Source organism: Ranitomeya imitator, chromosome 5 (assembly GCF_032444005.1).
Source record: "Ranitomeya imitator isolate aRanImi1 chromosome 5, aRanImi1.pri, whole genome shotgun sequence".
In the NCBI taxonomy this organism is placed as follows: Eukaryota; Metazoa; Chordata; class Amphibia; order Anura; family Dendrobatidae; genus Ranitomeya; species Ranitomeya imitator.
Genome location: NC_091286.1, coordinates 606,288,305 through 606,307,517, shown reverse-complemented (window position 1 = coordinate 606,307,517; position 19,213 = coordinate 606,288,305). Strand labels below are relative to the sequence as shown.

At 41.4% G+C, this 19,213-nt stretch overlaps 1 protein-coding gene across 1 annotated transcript in view; it reads right to left on the bottom strand.

Moving 5' to 3' along the window:
* The window catches only part of SNTG2 (syntrophin gamma 2), a 1,048,529-nt gene that overhangs the window by 347,890 nt on the left and 681,426 nt on the right, over positions 1–19,213 (bottom strand). Inside the window, exons 9-10 of the mRNA XM_069728000.1 lie at positions 8,666–8,793; positions 6,649–6,778 (exon numbers count right to left, since the gene is read on the bottom strand). Of these exons, the coding sequence (XP_069584101.1) occupies positions 6,649–6,778; positions 8,666–8,793 (258 nt within the window). The remainder of the gene's footprint in view (positions 1–6,648; positions 6,779–8,665; positions 8,794–19,213) is intronic.

Below are 19,213 nucleotides of genomic sequence, written 5' to 3'. Positions count from 1 at the left end.
GCAATTAGGGTTAGGGTTAGAACTAGGGTTGGGGTTACAATTAGGGTTAGGGTTGCAATTAGGGTAAGGGTTAGAATTAGGGTTGCAATTAGGTTAGAATTAGTGTTAGGGTTGCAATTAAGGGTTAGAATTAGGGTTAGGGTTGCAATTAGTTTTACAAAAGAAAAAAACCCATAAAAACATGCTTTATTAAATTACCAACAAAGAATAAACATACCCTAAAAACAAATAGCCTAAAAAAGGGGTAGGTCAAAAGAGGCTAATGAAACGGGAATAATTTTCCCCACATCAGACTATACCAATGATAATTAAAGTCAAAAAAGCCTCAAAAGGATTAATGTACTCCCCACCCACATGTAGCAGCACTAGTGAACTAGCAGTGTAGTCATTTTAGTATCATAGATGTGCAGATATATGTGCCATTTCCCTAAGCACTCTATAATGCCTGTAAACACTTATGCCTACCTAGATGTGGAGGTTGGGACCCTAAGAAGCTCGAGAATGGCGCCCCCGCTCGTGCAATGACTGTCCCTAGTCTCCTACTTGCAATCTATAAGGAGATAATTAGAAACAGAGGGCCAGGTGGCTTGTAGTAACTTGTAATGGCATATTGTGTGCTAATGCAACCATGGGGCCCACCCACAATGTGCTGTGAGTAAAGGGACAGATACTACAAAACCTTTCCCATAAGCACACACAAACAAATATGTACAGGAAATGAATCCTCTGCAACACCTGAATGACTAAAACGGTCCCTGAACACAAGTCATTACAAAATAGTGCTACTACATAAAAAAGACAAACACATATAAAGATGAATACTACAATCTTCATATTGTATTGCGTCACTCAGCCATAACTGCAAGTATTACACCAAGTTTATATACCATTTGTTCCTGCAGAGCAAAATAAACATCTATCCGCAGTGTGTAGTTATATACTCTAGATGTAGACAATTGCGGGTCTTGATACAGTGACACCTCACATATATCAACACATAGCTCTCAACGCGTTTCCCCCAGCAATGGGTTCATCAGGAGAGATGATACCGTGGCAGTATGAAGTTGTCCATAAGGAGGCTTCAGCTACATACCTCCGAATCCTCCTTAAATACTGAAATACTAACACAGGTGCATATAGACCTACTTCCTGTTTAGCAAGCATGGGAACCACCACTGAGCATTGGCTGTACACAGCGCTGAACAGGATCTATGAGGTGCCATTTTTTCAGAGTCCTCCGCAAAGTGCGCACACTCAACAGAGCTGAAGTGAGTGGAAGCCGGCACTCATGAATACCTGTGCGGCGCCATTGTTCTGGAGTCCACCGCCAAATGCGCACGCTCAACAGAGCGGGAGTAAGTGGAGACCAGATACTGCGACCAAGCGCAGTGTTACAATAGGGTTGCAATTAGGGTTAGGGTTGCAATTAGGGTTAGGGTTGCAATTAGGGTTAGGGTTGCAATTTGGGTTAGAGTTGCAATTTGGGTTAGAGTTGCAATTAGAGTTAGGGCTAGAATTAGGGTTGCAATTAGGTTAGAGTTAGGGTTGCAATTAGGGTTAGGGTTACAATTAGGGCAAGGGTTGCAAATTGGGTTTGGGTTGCAATTAGGGTTAGGGTTAGAATTAGGGTTAAGGTTGCAATTAGGGTTAGGGTTAGAATTAGGGTTATTGTTGCAATTAGGGTTAGGGTTGAAATTAGGGTTAGGGTTGCAATAAGGGTTAGAGTTGCAATTAGGGTTAGAGTTGCAATTAGAGTTAGGGTTAGAATTACGGTTCGGGTTAGAATTAGGGTTAGGGTTAGAATTAGGCTATGTGCGCACGGTGCGGATTTGGCTGCGGATCCGCAGTGGATTGGCCACTGCGGATTCGTAGCAGTGTTCCTTCACCTTTACAGTACCATGTAAACCAATGGAAAACCAAATCCGCTGTGCCCATGGTGCGGAAAATACCGCGCGGAAAACGCTATGTTGTATTTTCCGCAGCATGTCAATTCTTTGTGCGGATTCTGCAGCGCTTTACACCTGTTTCTCAATAGGAATCTGCAGGTGAAATCCGCACAAAAACCCCCTGAAAATCTGTGGTAAATCCGCAGGTAAAACGCAGTGCGCTTTATCTGTGGATTTTTCAAAATCAGTGAAAAATCCTCACACAAATCCGAAATGTGGGCACATGGCCTTAGGGTTACGGTTGGAATTAGAGTTAGGGTTGAAATTAAGGTTAGGGTTGGAAATAGGGTTAAGATTAGAGTTAGGGTTGTGTTGGGGTTAGAGTTAGGCTTGTGGTTAGGCTTGTGGTTAGGGTTATGGTTAGGATTAGGGTTAGGGGTGTGTTGGGGTTAGAGTTGTGGTTAGGGGTGTGTTGGGGTTAAGGTACCGTCACACTAAGCGACGCTGCAGCGATACCGACAACGATCCGGATCGCTGCAGCGTCGCTGTTTGGTCGCTGGAGAGCTGTCACACAGACAGCTCTCCAGCGACCAACGATGCCGGTAACCAGGGTAAACATCGGGTTACTAAGCGCAGGGCCGCGCTTAGTAACCCGATGTTTACCCTGGTTACCATCGTTAAAGTAAAAAAACAAACACTACATACCTACCGCTGTCTGTCCTCGGCGCTCTGCTTCTCTGGTCTGGTTGTGAGCACAGCGGCCGGAAAGCAGAGCGGTGACGTCACCGCTCTGCTTTCCGGCTGCCCGGCGCTCACAGCCAGACCAGAGAAGCAGAGCGCCGAGGACAGACAGCGGTAGGTAAGTATGTAGTGTTTGTTTTTTTACTTTAACGATGGTAACCAGGGTAAACATCGGGTTACTAAGCGCGGCCCTGCGCTTAGTTACCCGATGTTTACCCTGGTTACCAGCGAAGATATCGCTGAATCGGTGTCACACACGCCGATTCAGCGATGTCTGCGGGGAGTCCAGCGACGAAACAAAGTTCTGGACTTTCTTCCCCGACCAGCGACAGCACAGCAGGGGCCTGATCGCTGCTGCCTGTCACACTGGACGATATCGCTAGCCAGGACGCTGCAACGTCACGGATCGCTAGCGATATCGTCTAGTGCGACGGTACCTTTAGGGTTGTGATTAGGGTTATGGCTAGAGTTGGGACTATGGTTAGGGGTGTGTTGGGGTTTGTATTGGAGTTAGAATTGAGTGGTTTTCACTGTTTAGGCACATCAGGGGTCTACAAACGCGACATGGCGCCACCATTGATTCCAGCCAATCTTGCGTTCAAAAAGTCAAATGGTGCTCTCTCACTTCAGAGCCCCGACGTGCACCCAAACAATGGTTTACCCAAACATATGTGGCATAAGCGTACTCAGGAAAAATTGCACAACAACTTTGGGGTCTAATTTTTCTTGTTACCCTTGGCAAAATAAAAAAAGGGATAAAAACTCATTTTTGTGGGGAAAATAATGATTTTTTATTTTCACGGGTCTGCGTTATAAATTTATGTGAAGCACTTGGGGGTTCAAAGTGCTCACCACACATCTAGATAAGTTCCTTGGGGGTCTAGTTTCCAAAATGGGGTCACTTGTGGAGGGTTAATACTGTTTAGGCACATCAGGGGCTCTGCAAACTTAACATGATACCCGCAGACCATTCCATCAAAGTCTGCATTCCAAAAGTCACTACTTCCTTTCCTAGCCCCGATGTGTGCCCAAACAGTGGTTCCCCTTCATATATGGGGTAGGAGTTTACTCTGGACAAACTGTACAACAACTTTTGGGGTTCAATTTCTTTTGTTACCCTTGTGAAAATATAAATTGCGGGCTAAAAAATAATTTTTGAGGAAAGAAAAATTATTTTTTATTTTCACGGCTCTGCGTTATAAACTTCTGTGAAGCACTTGGGGGTTCAAAGTGCTCACCGCACATCCAGATTAGTTCCTTGGGGGGTCTAGTTTCCAAAAAGGGGTCACATGTGGGGGAGCTCCAATGTTTAGGCCTAAACGCGACATGGTGTCCACTAATGATTGGAGCTAATTTTTCATTCAAAAAGTCAAATGGCGCTCCTTCTCTTCTGATCCTTGCCGTGTGCCCAAATAGTGGTTTACCCCCACATGTGAGATATCAGTGTACTCAGGAGAAATTGATCAACACATTTTAGGATCCTTTTGATCCTGTTGCCCATGTGAAAATGAAAAAATTGAGGTTAAAAGAATTTTTTTGTAAAAAAAAAAGTACTTTTTAATTTTTACAGATCAATTTGTAAAGCATCTGAGGGTTCAAAGTGCTCACTATGCATCTAGATAAGTTCTTTGAGGGGTATAGTTTCCAAAATAGGGTCACTTGTGGGGCAGCTCCAATATTTAGGCACACAGGGGCTCTCTAAACGCGACATGGTGTTCGCTAAAGATTGGAGCCAATTTTTCATTCAAAAAGTCAAATGGCGCTCCTTCTCTTCTGAGCCCTGTTGTGCGCCCAAACAGTGGTTCCCCCCTACATATTGGGTATAGGCGTACTCAGGACAAATTGTACAATAACTTTCTGGGTCCAATTTCTCCTTTTTACCCTCGGGAAAATAAAAAAAGTGTTGCTAAAATATCATTTTTGTGACTAAAAAGTTAAATGTTCATTTTTTCCTTCCATGTTGCTTCTGCTGCTGTGAAGCACCTGAAGGGTTAATAAATTTCTTGAATGTGGTTTTGAGCACCTTGAGGGGTGCAGTTTTTAGAATGGTGTCACTTTTGGTATTTTCAGCCATATAGACCCCTTAAACTGACTTCAAATGTGAGTTGGTCCTTAAAAAAATGGTTTTGTTGTAAAAATGAGAAATCGCTGGTCAAATTTTAACCCTTATAACTTCCTAGCAAAAAAACAATTGTTTCCAAAATTGTGCTGATGTAAAGTAGATATGTGGGTAATGTTATTTATGAACTATTTTGTGTCACATAACTCTCTGGTTTAACAGAATAAAAATTCAAAATGTGAAAACTGTTAAATTTTCGCCAAATTTCAATTTTTTTCCATATATAAACGCAAAATTTATTGACCTAAATTTAAGTGCGACTGGACCCGGTACCAAGTACCCCACTGCCCAGGTGGGCAACTGACATGGAGCGTGCATGTGTACCTCTTTAGCATCTTCGGTAAGCACTATAGCTTGTCGAATAAGCAGGGACCCGGTCAAATTCATGCATCTCTAATGCTGATTTGTGATGGCCCAGTTACTGACCACCACTGTACAAGGCTTGATATCCATAAGATGTCATAGCTACAGAGCATCACCGGGAGATCTGCACACTCAAATAAAATGATGTTAGCCTGCTTGCTGATGCTTTAGTAGTGTGGAAAATAGTGCAGGGCAAATTTTTTTTTAGAGAGCCACAAATTGAATCTTGAAATGTATGAATTTGTGTGAAACTATAAATTTTAAGAAATCTGACTCAAACATGATCCTCTGGGAATCGATCTGCTCATCTCCAGTTAAAACCAACTCCCAAAAATATTAATAGCCACAACACAGGCCAGAGAGAACACATTGGACATAACTTGATTTTCTTTTACCCGAGTACTGAACAAACACAAATCTGTTACATTCAAGTTATTGTGAAGCAGACAATTCCCACCACAAGGGTAATTAATGGAAACTGACTAAGCAAACTTTTTTCCAAAAGTAAAATGTTTAAAATATCCTCCTCCAATCAGGAGAATAAAGAGCCACCGTCCATACTAAGTACTGGATTGAAGTGCAGAATTGCGGACTGTCAAGGGTTAGAAGGGTCAGAACTCCATCAATCATATACTTTGCCCTGACATCTCACAAATATTTGCATTACATATTGGCTCCTCAAGTATGGAACAGGCTAAATAGTGTGTTCTACATCCAGCGCCTGCCAATACCTGCAGTAATTGGAGCTAGATTGCATCGATACTCCAGCATTACAGCTTAAAGCAATCATAGGTTCTTATCCTCTTGGGGACTCAAAAATGGTTATATCAACCTCAAAATGGTACCAATGAGGACTAGCTCACAATGCAGAAGACAAGTCTTCACATAGCTCCATTGTTGAAAAGTTAGTATGAGACTTAAAATATACTGTGATACAAACAAAATCATTTAGATACTTTATAAAGCAGTAAAATACCTAAGAAACTGTACACATTTTTATCATTGTAATCAATTTGACCTGCAGAATCAAGTTGCCAGGTCAATAATGCCATAACGTGCAATACAACAATGACAGAATTACAGATTTTTTTCTCCTTTTTAACCTCACATTGATTATTTTACATTTTTTAGTACAATTAATTTTATAGTTGAAAATTGGTCCCAGTGGAGATGGGTTAACACCATAAGAAAATAGGCCATCATTGCATTACCTTTGGAACTTTATGTGAAAAGTACACTTGTATATAGAAAGCTATGAACGAGAGCTATAAAATGCTCTGATTGTGAAATGTGGAAGTCTTTTGCAGGGGTTTTTATCACATATGATCCATATAAGGAAAATTGATCAAGGAGACACACAAAATTTAAAGAAAGCCAAAAAATGATTCTCGGAAGTGTCTTAGCCCTCTTGGTTAATGATGAACTTTATCTGCTTGGTAAGGTGATCTGTTAAACAGGAACCCACTAGAATGCAGTTTCTTAATCGATTTTATATACATCTTATTTTCCAAATAAATTCAAAACGGGTAATGAACTTACATTTTGTACAGTTAAGTCACTAATGTTTGTCGATATTGCTCGAAGCCAGTCTGCACTGTCATGTGCGGAGTTAAACTGGAGAGTCCCAGAGCTGACTCCATCTTGGGCCAGAAGTTCAAAAGAATTTGGTCTATTGAAAAACAAAATCTGTCATTTACAAAGATGCACTGCAATAATCATATGTTAAAAGGCGTGTCCGCTACTCAGGAAACCCTTCTAAATTCATATATTTCCACCCAGTGGAAAAATAATACTTACAGTATATTCACCTCTGGTACCGGCTCTGTTCCTTCGGTGTCAGCTCTATCTCTCCTCGGAATCACGTGACATTGTTATGTCAATCAATTCTTGTGACCAATCATTGCTGACTTAACTTATCCCTCCTATAAACGTAATTGATACCCGGAAGATGTGAGAGGGCATCAGCCACTTTCACTTCCTCCAAATGTCTCGATTTGTCTGAAGGAAGAAAGAGTGAAGGCAACTCTGATTTGCTGCAGGGAACACGTGATATAGCAATGTTATGCCATCTCCGGTGAGCCAGTGTTGACACTGCTGGAACGTCGCAGGCACCAAAGTTGATTACGGGCGTTATTATTTTACTGCTAGAAAACATATTGATTGAGAAGGGGTTGTCCAAACAGTGGATATTCCTTTTAATTCCAATTTTTATGCAAAACAATGTTGCATCCCTTTTATTTTTTCAGTTTACAAAGCATAACCGTTATGGATAGTATTAATTTATCATCATGGCACGCTTTATATTCTGTGGCAATATTTAATGGGGCACAGTATTATACTGTACACAGTGAAAGTCACCTTGACATGTCTGTTTAAGTAAATTCTTTAGTTCCTCATAAATTGTAATGGCCAGACCCATGGATGTTTGGATCCGTCAGGTTAGACCTAGCTACAAAAAAAGTTTGGTTGGATGCTAGAGCTGGACACAAACCCGGACCCCATTCAAATGAATGGGGGGCCCGAACATCTGGTGTTTCCCATGATGTAATTTGTGTGACAGCACGAGAAATAGCGGATAGTTTTCTCCAGACCCTTTCTTTCAATCATATTTCCTTAGGCTATATATGGGCAAGTTCTATTACTTAGGCCACATTCACACCTTCAGTATTTGGTCAGTATTTTACCTCAGTATTTGTAAGCCAAAACCAGGAGTGGGTGATAAATACAGAAGTGGTGCAGATGTTTCTATTACACTTTTCCTCTGATTGTTCCACTCCTGGTTTTGGCTGACAAATACTGATGTAAAATACTGACCAAATACTGAACATGTGAATGTGGTCTTATTATGAGACATTGACATTATGAATCATGACTGCTATTGTGTCTTGCATGCCTCCATGTGTTGAGGTCATATAGGCTTGGCTTGCTCTATTTCCTTGTAGATTGGTCGGATTATGAAATTGGTCTGCATGGTTAATTATCCGTATGTCCACATATCTTAAGTGACAGGTGGACTTGTATTAGCATTACTGTAAATTTGCATGTTATATATTCTGTATGGAATATTCATGCATTTATACATTAACATTGGGCTTTGGTGGGGCTATTAGCTCTTTTAAATATTTTTAGATGTTGGCTATTTTGCCTCAATGCATATTTTGAATATTTTCATGGTAACTCAGGTGGTGCGCATCATCTTGTAGTCCTTTTCTCTCTCTTTTTCATTTTTTATCATGGTAGTTTTACTGCATTATATAGCACCCTTCTAGCATTGGTGAGATGATAAATGTTTAAAATTTTGTGCAATTTTAGATATTTAAATTTATTCAAATTACATAAAAAAATATACACTGTAGTACTGTAGAATAAAATTAACCCTAAGAGCTAAATTTATTTTGCAGAACAGTGAATTAATGTAGAGGTTCTGTTCTTTAATTTTAGTTCCGTGATAGTTGTGGATGAACAAGGGAATTTTCTAACATTGAAAGTATACAGAAAGGAATTACATGTCTCATGGAAGCATTTAGAGGACAAACATGATTATTGTATTACAAACCTTAACTTTACTGTAGAAGCCTTGAACCTTGAAATTCGAGCCATTAGTAAAGGAATTGAAAGTTCATCCATCCATCTCTTTTCATATTTGGGTTCTTGAATTGTAGGCGATGAAGGTGATGAAGGAGCCTGCAAAGGAGAAGAGGAGCAATGAACATAACATCAAATCAAATTATTTAAAAGTTACAGGGGTTGTCCGGGACCATTTTTTTTTAGTATAGGCCTAACAGCTAATAGGAAAGTAGTTGCAAACAGAGGCAACCACTTCCTGTTTAAACCGACACCAGATCAGAGCGGTCACTGACTTTTCCTGCTGTCGATTCTGCTGCTCCATGTCAACCCAACCAGTTCTTCTTCTTCCGGGCTGCTCTGTCAATGGAGAGTGATTGCCACCGTCATGCTGATTGACAGCCATCTCCCCGCAGTAATGCAGCAGGGAGCCTGCTATCAATCAGTATGATGCCGGCAGTCATGCCCCACCAACAAAGCTGAGTGAATGACAGGTCGCTGAATAGCCGGTAGGAGCAGTCTATGACCGTTCTGTGCTGGGAGAAAGTTAACAACAACCTGCCTGTTAGTTCTTTAGCCCATAGTGAAAAAAAATTAATAGTCATGGATAACCCCCTTAACAAAACTAAAATAGCATATTTCTATATACTGCTAATCTTAGTGTTGATATAATTGTTGCACATGGACCCAATAGTAGGCAAAGCCACTGCCTTTCTACAAGAAGCTGTCGGTGTTCCGATGTCTATGATAGTGCAGAAAAGGGACATAGACGAGGAGAATTTGTGGCTCACAGTTACTAAAATAAGTCTTAAATAAGCAAAAATGGAGTCATTCGGTGTAACTGGACTGAAAGTACTGCATGTACAAAAGAACTGTATAAGGGTCATAAAGACTCAATAACTAGGATGATATTCGTCTTGAAAGTTTTAATGCCAAGGTCTAGCTATGCTAAAAGGAAAATAGTACAATTAAGCATAAGTGATGGAAAATTAAGGCAATGGTTGGAGAACATGACAGATCATGATATGTTAGAGCTTAGTTCAGTTACCTAAGTCTGTAGGCTAGACTCAGAGAGTAATGCTGTGTGGTGAGAACAAAAGGTCACAAACATCATCCAGTTTCATAGCTAATGTAAAATTGCCTGTGAAGACTATGTTCCAAATGTAATAATTAAATGGATTTAAACATAAAATAGTGCATGAAAATGTAGAAAAATCAAGTGCCTGATTATTATTCTTTAGAAATGCATACATATATGAGACACATTACATGTTGTAACTATTCAAGCATAATTACATGAGAAATAAATATCAAGGGCATTTCCTTACTGTACACATTTTATACAACATTGAAGTATTTTTAAAGTATGGAGTTTTGCTAATTGCTTATTTTCCTTTGCATATACCTTTGAATAGCTACAATGTTTTTGTGTGCATTGATCAGAAGCGCATAAAGTTTGAATTCTTTTATATAAAGGTAAAATGGCGTCCTGTAGGTTTATTGTAAATCTTCAAACCTCAACCAACATCTATTGTAAGATTGCAAAAGAGAAAGGAGGGAGATGCAGCTGCAGCTGCTCTATTATTATTATTATTATTATTATTAGTTATTATTATAGCATCATTTATTCCGTGGAGCTTTACATGTGAGGAGGGGTATACATAATAAAAACAGGTACAATAATCTTGAACAATACAAGTCACAACTGGTACAGGAGGAGAGAGGACCCTGCCCGTGAGGGCTCACAATATACAAGGGATGGGTGAGCATACAGTAGGTAAGGATAGAGCTGGTCGTGCAGTGGTTTGGTCGATCGGTGATTATTGCAGGTTGTAGGCTTCCCGGAAGAGGTAGGTCTTCAGGTTCTTTTTGAAGGTTTCGATGGTAGGTGAGAGTCGGATACGCTGTGGTAGAGAGTTCCAGAGTAGGGGTGATGCGCGAGAGAAATCTTGTATGTGATTGTGGGAAGAGGAGATAAGAAGGGAGTAGAGAAGGTGGTCTTGTGAGGATCGGAGGTTGCATGCAGGAAAGTACCAGGAGACGAGGTCACAGATGTATGGAGGAGACAGGTTGGTGTTATGGACCTGGTGGTTAGGAGCACCCGGAACGACCTGATGGTTAAACTCACACAGGACAAGCTCTGGGAAGTGGGAACTCTGCTGACCGCAACCCCTAATCCTATTACACAACTAGAAATAGCCGTGGAGCGTACCTAACACTGCCTAGACGCCTCTTCACAGCCTAAGAGCTAACTAGCCCTAAAGATAGAAAATAAAGCCTACCTTGCCTCAGAGAAATTCCCCAAAGGAAAAGGCAGTCCCCACATATATTTACTGTGAGTTACGATGAAAGTCACAAACACAGAAATGAAACAGGTTTCAGCAAAGGGAGGCCAGACTTACTAAACAGACTGAGGATAGGAAAGGTATCTTTGCGGTCAGCACAAAAACTACAAAAAACCACGCAGAGTGTGCAAAAAGACCTCCGTACCGACTCACGGTGCGGAGGTGCCACTCTGCATCCCAGAGCTTCCAGCTAGCAAGGCAAAATCATGATAGCAAGCTGGACAAGGAAACAATGAACAAATAAATAACTAGCAGGGACTTAGCTTCTGCTGGAGTAGACAGGTCACCAGAAAGATCCAAGAGCCACTGAACCAGTACAAGAACATTGACAGCTGGCATGGAGTAATGATCTGAGTGGAATTAAATAGAGCAGCCAGCCAAAGAATAAACTACGTCACCTGTGGAAGGAACCTCAGAAGCAGCAGCTCCACTCACAGCCACCAGAGGGAGTCCATGGACAGAACTCACCGAAGTACCATTCATGACCACAGGAGGGAGTTCGATCACAGAATTCACAACAGGTTGGGGATGGCTTTGTATGTCATGGTTAGGCTTTTGTACTGGAGTCTCTGGGTAATGGGGAGCCAGTGAAGGGATTAACAGAGGTGAGAGGCCGGGGAATAGAGGGGGGACAGGTGGATTAGTCGGGCAGCTGAGTTTAGAATAGATTCGAGTGGTGCGAGAGTGTTCGAGGGGAGGCCACATAGAGAGCAGGAGTTTACAGTAGTCGAGGCGGGAGATGATGAGGGCATGGACTAGGGTTTTTGCAGATTCTTGGTTTAGGAATGTACGGATCCGTGAAATACAGTTAGTCCTCGGGTTACGACAGTCTAGTGTTACATCGTTTCGTGGTTACAACGCTTTATACGACGCCTCATCCCGACTTACGTGGTTTTGCATCGTAAGTCGAACTACGTGCAACTACGTGCAGCATTGGAAGAATAGAGTCCAGTACTGTACACTGTACCTGGTTACACGAGGAAAACAAGTCTCCTGCACGCCATAACACCCCAATTATGTAGGGTACTGTGTTAGGATCGGTGTTTGGATAGGCTAAGTGTTTGCACTAATGTACTGTTATTATAGTACAGTACTGTATGAACATATGGTCCGACTTACGTCGAAATTCGGTTTACGCCGCCGCGTAAGAACGGATCAACATTGTAAGTCGAAGACTACCTGTATTTTTGAGTTGAAGGCGGCAGGAAGTGGAAAGGGCTTGGATATGCGGTTTGAAGATGATATCAGTGTCAAGGATTACCCCCAGACAGCGAGCTTGTGCCACTGGGGAGAGTGGGCAGCCGTTTACTGTAATGGAAAGGTTTGTTGGGGGAACGCATGAGATGGGGGAAAGACAATGAATTCTGTTTTGTCCATGTTAAGTTTCAGAAATCTAGTGGAGAAGAAGGATGAAATAACGGATAGACATTGAGGGATTCTGGTTAGTAGGGTGGTGATATCTGGTCCAGAGATGTAGATATGTATGTCATCAGCATAGAGATGATACTGAAAACCGTGAGACTCTATGAGCTGTCCCAGGCCAAAAGTGTAAATGGAGAAGAGCAGGGGCCCTAGAACTGAACCTTGCGGGACTCCAACAGATAGGGGGCGAGGTATGGAGGTGGTGTGTGAATGGGAGACGCTGAATGTTCGGTCAGTTAGGTATGATGAGATCCAGGATAGGGCCAAGTCTGTGATGCCAAGGGATGAGAGGGTCTGTAGTAATAGGGAATGGTCCACTGTGTCAAAGGCAGAGGACAGGTCCAGGAGGAGGAGGACAGAGTAATGTCACTTGCTCTTGGCGGTTAATAGGTCATTGGTGACCTTAGTTAGGGCAGTTTCAGTGGAGTGGTGTGACTGGAAGCCTGATTGTAAGCGGTCGAAAAGGGAGCAGGAAGATAGATGGGAGGACAGTTCAAGATGGATGTGTTGTTCCAGTAGTTTTGAGGCATAGGGGAGAAGTGATATAGGGTGATAGCTAGATACAGAGGATGGGTCAAGAGAGGGCTTTTTGAGGATAGGTGTGATTGTGGCATGTTTAAAGTTTGAGGGGAAAACACCAGTTGTTAGTGATAGGTTTAAGAGATGGGTTACAGTTGGGATGAAGACTGTGGCGAGGTTTGGGATGAAGTGGGAAGGGATCGGGTCAAGTGCACAGGTGGTGAGATGTGATCTTGAGAGTAGAGTGGAGAGTCGATCTTCTGTAAAAGTGGAGAAGTTGGTTTTGGAGGTGGAGGGCTGGGTAGTTGGGAGGAAGGGCTCTGGGGGTTGTCGATTAAGACTGTTTCTGATGTTCTCAATCTTTTGCTTGAAAAATGAGGCAAAGTCTTCAGCTGAGATAAGTGGGGAGGGAGAAGGTGCTGGGGACGGAGGAGAGAGTTGAAGGTCTGGAATAACTGTTTAGGGTTGTGAGACAGGGAGGATATGAGAGATGAGAAGTAGGTTTGTTTAGCTGTGGCGAGTGTGGTCTTGAAAGTAGTGAGGGACTGTTTGAATGCGATAAAGTGCTCGTTGGAGTGGGATCTTTTCCATCTCCGCTCTGCAGCCCTGGAAGCTCACCTCAGTTCTTTGGTCAGGCTGGTGTGCCAGGGCTGTATGTTGATTTTGCGAGCTTTGGTATGTGTGAGAGGGGCAAGAGATTCCAAAGCTGCAGCAATTGTGTAGGGAACTTATGTCTGTGATAGGGAGGAGGGAATCAGAGAGTGAATGTAGATCAAGGTGTTTAAGATTTCTGCAATGGTGTGCCAGTTTGTGGGGTGGGGATTGTAGACAAGGAGTGGAGAGGGAAGAGAATGTGAGTAGATTGTGGTCAGAAAGAGGAAGAGATGAGTTAGAGAGGTTAGATAGGGAGCAGAGGTGGGTGAAGATGAGGTCCAATGTGTGACCATCTTTGTGAGCAGCTCCAGAAGACTATTGAGTGAGGCTGAAGGAGGAAGTGAGAGAGAAGTTTAGTGGCAGCTGAGAGGGAAGTGTCAATGGGGATGTTGAAGTCACCCATGATGATAGTGGGGATGTCCACAGAAAGGAAATGAAGTAGCCAGGTGGTCAAGTGGTCAAAGAAGGTGGTGGCTGGCCCTGGGGGGCGGTAAATGACAGCCAGTTGGAGGTTGGTGGGGGCATAGATGTGCACAGAGTGCACCTCAAAGGAAGGGAGGGTAACAGAGGGTGGCAGAGGGATTGGGGTGAAGGAGCAGTTATCTGACAGGAGAAAACCAACTCCTCCGCCATGCTTGCTACTGGGGCGGGGTGTGTGAGAAAGGTGGAAGCCACCATACGAAAGTGCAGCAGGAGAGGCTGTGTCAGAAGGGGTGAGCCAGGTTTCGGTGATGGCAAGGAAGGAAAGTTTGGTAGTAACAAAAAGATCGTGGATGTAGGAAAGCTTGTTGCAGACAGAGCGAGCGTTCGACAGAGCTCCTGTTATTGGGACTGGGGAAGTGGGGGCTGGGCGAATAGATATAAGCTTAGAGAGGTTACGAAAATTTGTGATAGAGCGTGTATGGGAGGTAGAACTGTAGTAATAGATATAGCGTGCACTCTGTCAGAGAATTGGGGTGCAGGTGTAAGGGACCAAATGGTCCCGTAAATAATCAAATATAAATTTCACCGCACTCTCGCAGGGAATATGATGCCAATTTTATTCAATGTGTTCAGGGAGCATAACAGAATATTTCAAAAAAGCTTTTGTCATATTCCCTGTGAGAGTGCGGTGAAATTTATATTTGGGAGGTAGAACTGACTGTGGTGATGTGGTGAGGAGGACCAGGATTTGGAGAGATATCACCAGCAGTGAGAAGGAGCAGAGAAATTGTTAGCAGGTGGGAGCAGGAGAGGGCATGAGGTGGCTGTCTGTGCTTGGAGACAGAGGATTGTATGTTAAGGAACAGTTCTGAAGAGGTGAGATGGATGGGGAGGATTGAAGAGGAGATGAACAGTTCTTTACTAGGAGTAGGGATTAGGAGAGTTTGCAGAAAGTGAAGAATTATAGGGGTGAAAGTGAAAACAAACAGAAACATTGTTTACAGTGACTGTGTCCAGTTACCTTCAGTTCCCTTCTGGTTCAATTCTGGTTTTAATTGTAAATTAATCTTCACACTTCTAGGACACACTTATAGGAATCACACAGCAGACTAAAGTCATTGCAGACTTGTACTATGCAATATACGTACAACAAAGTGCATTCAGGTGTGAAGCAGAGAGGAGTGGTCTCTGTTCATCTTGGTCAGAGAATTAAGGGGGGACCAGATGCATATAATCAAGCCTGAGTAAACAAGGTCATAAATAACACAGGGTAAGCTGGGGTTAGCTGAAATGCATACCATGAGAATGCTAGGAGCAGAGGAAAGTCTGTGTGGAAAGTTGGGTGATGTACTATGTGCACTTCATAGACAGACAAGGCAGGAGAGCAGGCTGGAGAGCTGGGTGCATGAACATACCATGAGATATGATACTATGACACTGCATGCTGTGAGAGGGGAGGAAGAGCTGAAGTGAAGTGACCTGGATGTACCTAGAGCACAAAGTACATTTTTTCCATTTCACTGGAAATCCCCAGAGACAAGCAAAAGGCCAATAAAAGGCTACAGAACACATCTATATCTATATATAGACTGTGGTCCCAGCTCACTTCAGGTCATTGACCAGGTCCTCCCATGTAGTTCTGGGCTGATTTGGGACTTTTTCCAGACTGATCCTTACCCCATGAGCCGAGAACTTGCATGGAGCCTCAGACGTAAGTAGATTGACATTTCAAAAACCTGACCTGCACATCCAAACATAGACACAGTGTGAACAGGTGCTGAACCTAGAGTCGCCAACTCGCATATAGTTAAGTAAATAGGGCAGCACACTGCAGCGCTTAAACATGCAAACTTGAAAACACAAAATTTGAACTGCATTACTGCACTAGAAATATGAAAAATGAGAGCTTTTAGCGCATAAAAATGGCCAATTTTATGTGTACCTGGTAGCCTCTTTACGGCATCTCTCTTATACCAGGTTCTACGCTTGCCTTCCTCGCTGAGAATAAACGTCTCCATCTGAATGGGTGCATTGGCCATTTTTATGCGCTAAAAGCTCTCATTTTTCATATTTCTAGTGCAGTAATGCAGTTCAAATTTCGTGTTTTCAAGTTTGCATGTTTTAGCGCTGCAGGAAAGAGAAGGAGATCCAGCTCAACGAAATAGTGAAAAATCCATAGTTTATTTCACTTAAAATATAGTGAAAGGACAAAACATCAGCATATAAAAAAATATTATAAAACCAAGGTCAACGCGTTTCCGGTGACTAAGCACCCTTAATCATGATACCTGGTACAAGACATGTCTATACTTTTATACTAGTATCCGGTTATCGCTCCGGTGCTGCAATTGGTGGAATTGTCTAATCAAGCAAAAATAGACACACATGATAATGGAAGCAAGACAAGCTTGATAGAAGCACAAAAACAAATGTTTAAGTTAAACTCCTATTTTGGTTGTTTTCATAGTTGTTTGTGAACCCGCTATGTATAAAGGTACTAGGGCATTTTATTAGTATTCCGAGGGTTTACAAATAATATCTAGCAACTCAAGCTTTATATTGTTATGTGGGTTCACAACATATGACACTGTACATATTATTTTACCATCATATTTTTGGATTTATTCAATGATTATGGTAATGTTATTTCATTTTTCATTTTGTATATAGTTTTTGTATCTTATGCTATTTCTGTTTTCTCTGCTTTTTTGTTTAACTTAAACATTTGTTTTTGTGCTTCTATCAAGCTTGTCTTGCTTCCATTATCATGTGTGTCTATTTTTGCTTGATTAGACAATTCCACCAATTGCAGCACCGGAGCGATAACCGGATACTAGTATAAAAGTATAGACATGTCTTGTACCAGGTATCATGATTAAGGGTGCTTAGTCACCGGAAACGCGTTGACCTTGGTTTTATAATATTTTTTTGTATGCTGATGTTTTGTCCTTTCACTATATTTTAAGTGAAATAAACTATGGATTTTTCACTATTTCGTTGAGCTGGATCTCCTTCTCTTTCCTGTTCGTCTACGCCCTGACACAGCGGTTCCGTGCTCCGAGCTCTTGGGAATGTCGGTATGGTGAGCTGGATTTTGTTTTTTCATGTTTTAGCGCTGCAGTGTGCTGCCTTATTTACGTAAGTAGATTGACAGTCATCTTGTGCTTCATCCACTTTCTAATAATTGCGCCAACAGTTGTTGCCTTCTCACCAAGCTTCTTGCTTATTGTACTGTAGTCCATCCCAACCTTGTGCAGGTCTACAAGTTTGTCCCTGGTGTCCTCAGATAGCTCTTTGGTGTCGGCCTTAGTGTGATCGATTCAGTTTGTGGACAGGCGTCTTTCATACAGGTCATGAGTTCAAACAAGTGCAATTAATACAGGTAATGAGTGCAGAGTAGGAGGATTTTTTTTTTAATAAAAAACTAAGAGGTCTCTGAGAGCCAGAATTCTTGCTGGTTGGTAGGTGATTAAATATATATTTCATGCAATAAAATCAATAAAATGATATTTAACTGTGTATAAATCATACAATGTCATTTTCTTTTTTTTTTTATTTTAGATTCTGTCTGTCACAGTTGAAGTGTACCTACAATAAAAATTACAGACCTCTCCATTCTTTGTAGGTGGGAAAAACTAGCAAAATTTGGCAGTGTATCAAATACTTGTCCATTTTCCTCATTGTGTACATATACTGTGTGTGTGTGTGTATATATATATATATATATATATATATATATATATATATATATATATATTACTAGATGGCAGCCCGATTCTAAAGAATCGGGAGTCTAGAATCCATATATACTTTATTCAAATGTAAGAATAATACAATTAATAAATAATAGTAAGAAAGAACAAAAAATGGCTGCACTCACCAGCTCTTGACAATTCTTGTTATTTAAGGTACAGTTACACAGGATCCATGAACATGCTTATGAGGGGAGGGATGAAAGACATCAGACGACAACTTTGCGTGTTGTGGCAAATGCCACAACAACGGTTCTTTGCTTAAGAACAATAATGTAAATAATAAATAATATGTATCAATAACTATGTATATTGGTATGTTCTATGACATTTAAAAATATTTCATTATTATGTGGAAAGGCTCTTAGTACCCATACTGGTGCATACTTTTGTGCCCATCAGGTATTTTCACAGTAATTTTACATCTGATGGGTTGGTATGAAACGTTTTTAATCATCTCTTGGGCTTAGCTAAGCCTTCATTTTAAATAATTCTAATAGGTACAACAGAAATAAAAGCCTTTTTGTGTACCCAAATTTTTTGTGTTTATTTTTACAGAAGTGTAAAATTTAAGAAATCAACGTTCATAGTACACCGATGGGCTAATATAAGCATGCCCATCAACCACATCACGGTAGCCTTTGAACTGATGGGTCCTAACTAACTGATTCCTATTTCTTAATACTCAGACCTCTTTCACATCTGCATGTTTCTGATATTTGCAGAAGTAATGTTAAAAACAATACAACTTCCACACTTGGCACCAAAGAACTGACCTACAACACACTTTCAGCAAGTGCCATGCAATGTAGATGAAGCTTGGAGTTAACTTGCAGTAAATGCAGCAAACGCGGCTTCGGCAATTGCATTAAATGCAGCCACAACAAAAACACTGGTAAGTGGAGATTTTGTGGCGAAAACAGCAGAAACCACATGTGCCGCACCTGCCGCAAGTGAAGTACACATTCCGTATACATTGCATGCAACTTACAGCAAGAGTGGCATGGGTCAGCCCTTAGGCAGGAAGTGCAGAAATAGCCTTTTTTCCACCATAAATTCTCCAAATAGCAGAAAAATGTTGATGTGAAAGCAAAATCTCTATTCTTTCCCTATCTATCTAAAAATGTACCTATCTAAATATCTATTTCTATGTACAGAACACACCTGAAGATAGAGATGTGTGTGAACAGCCATCCCACCCGTCTCTTACCTGTTCACAAAAACAAAATGAAATCTCTCAGCAGCTATACTGCTGGAGCTTCAAATACAGGTTCCTATCACCAAATACAGGCATTTGAATGATGCACATCTTACATCTTGTACTTAATGTGTGTTCTACTTACCTATAAAAATATGTATTGATATATCATATTTCTAAATTTATGTAGATATGATATAGAGTTATTAACCCTATATGCTAATGAG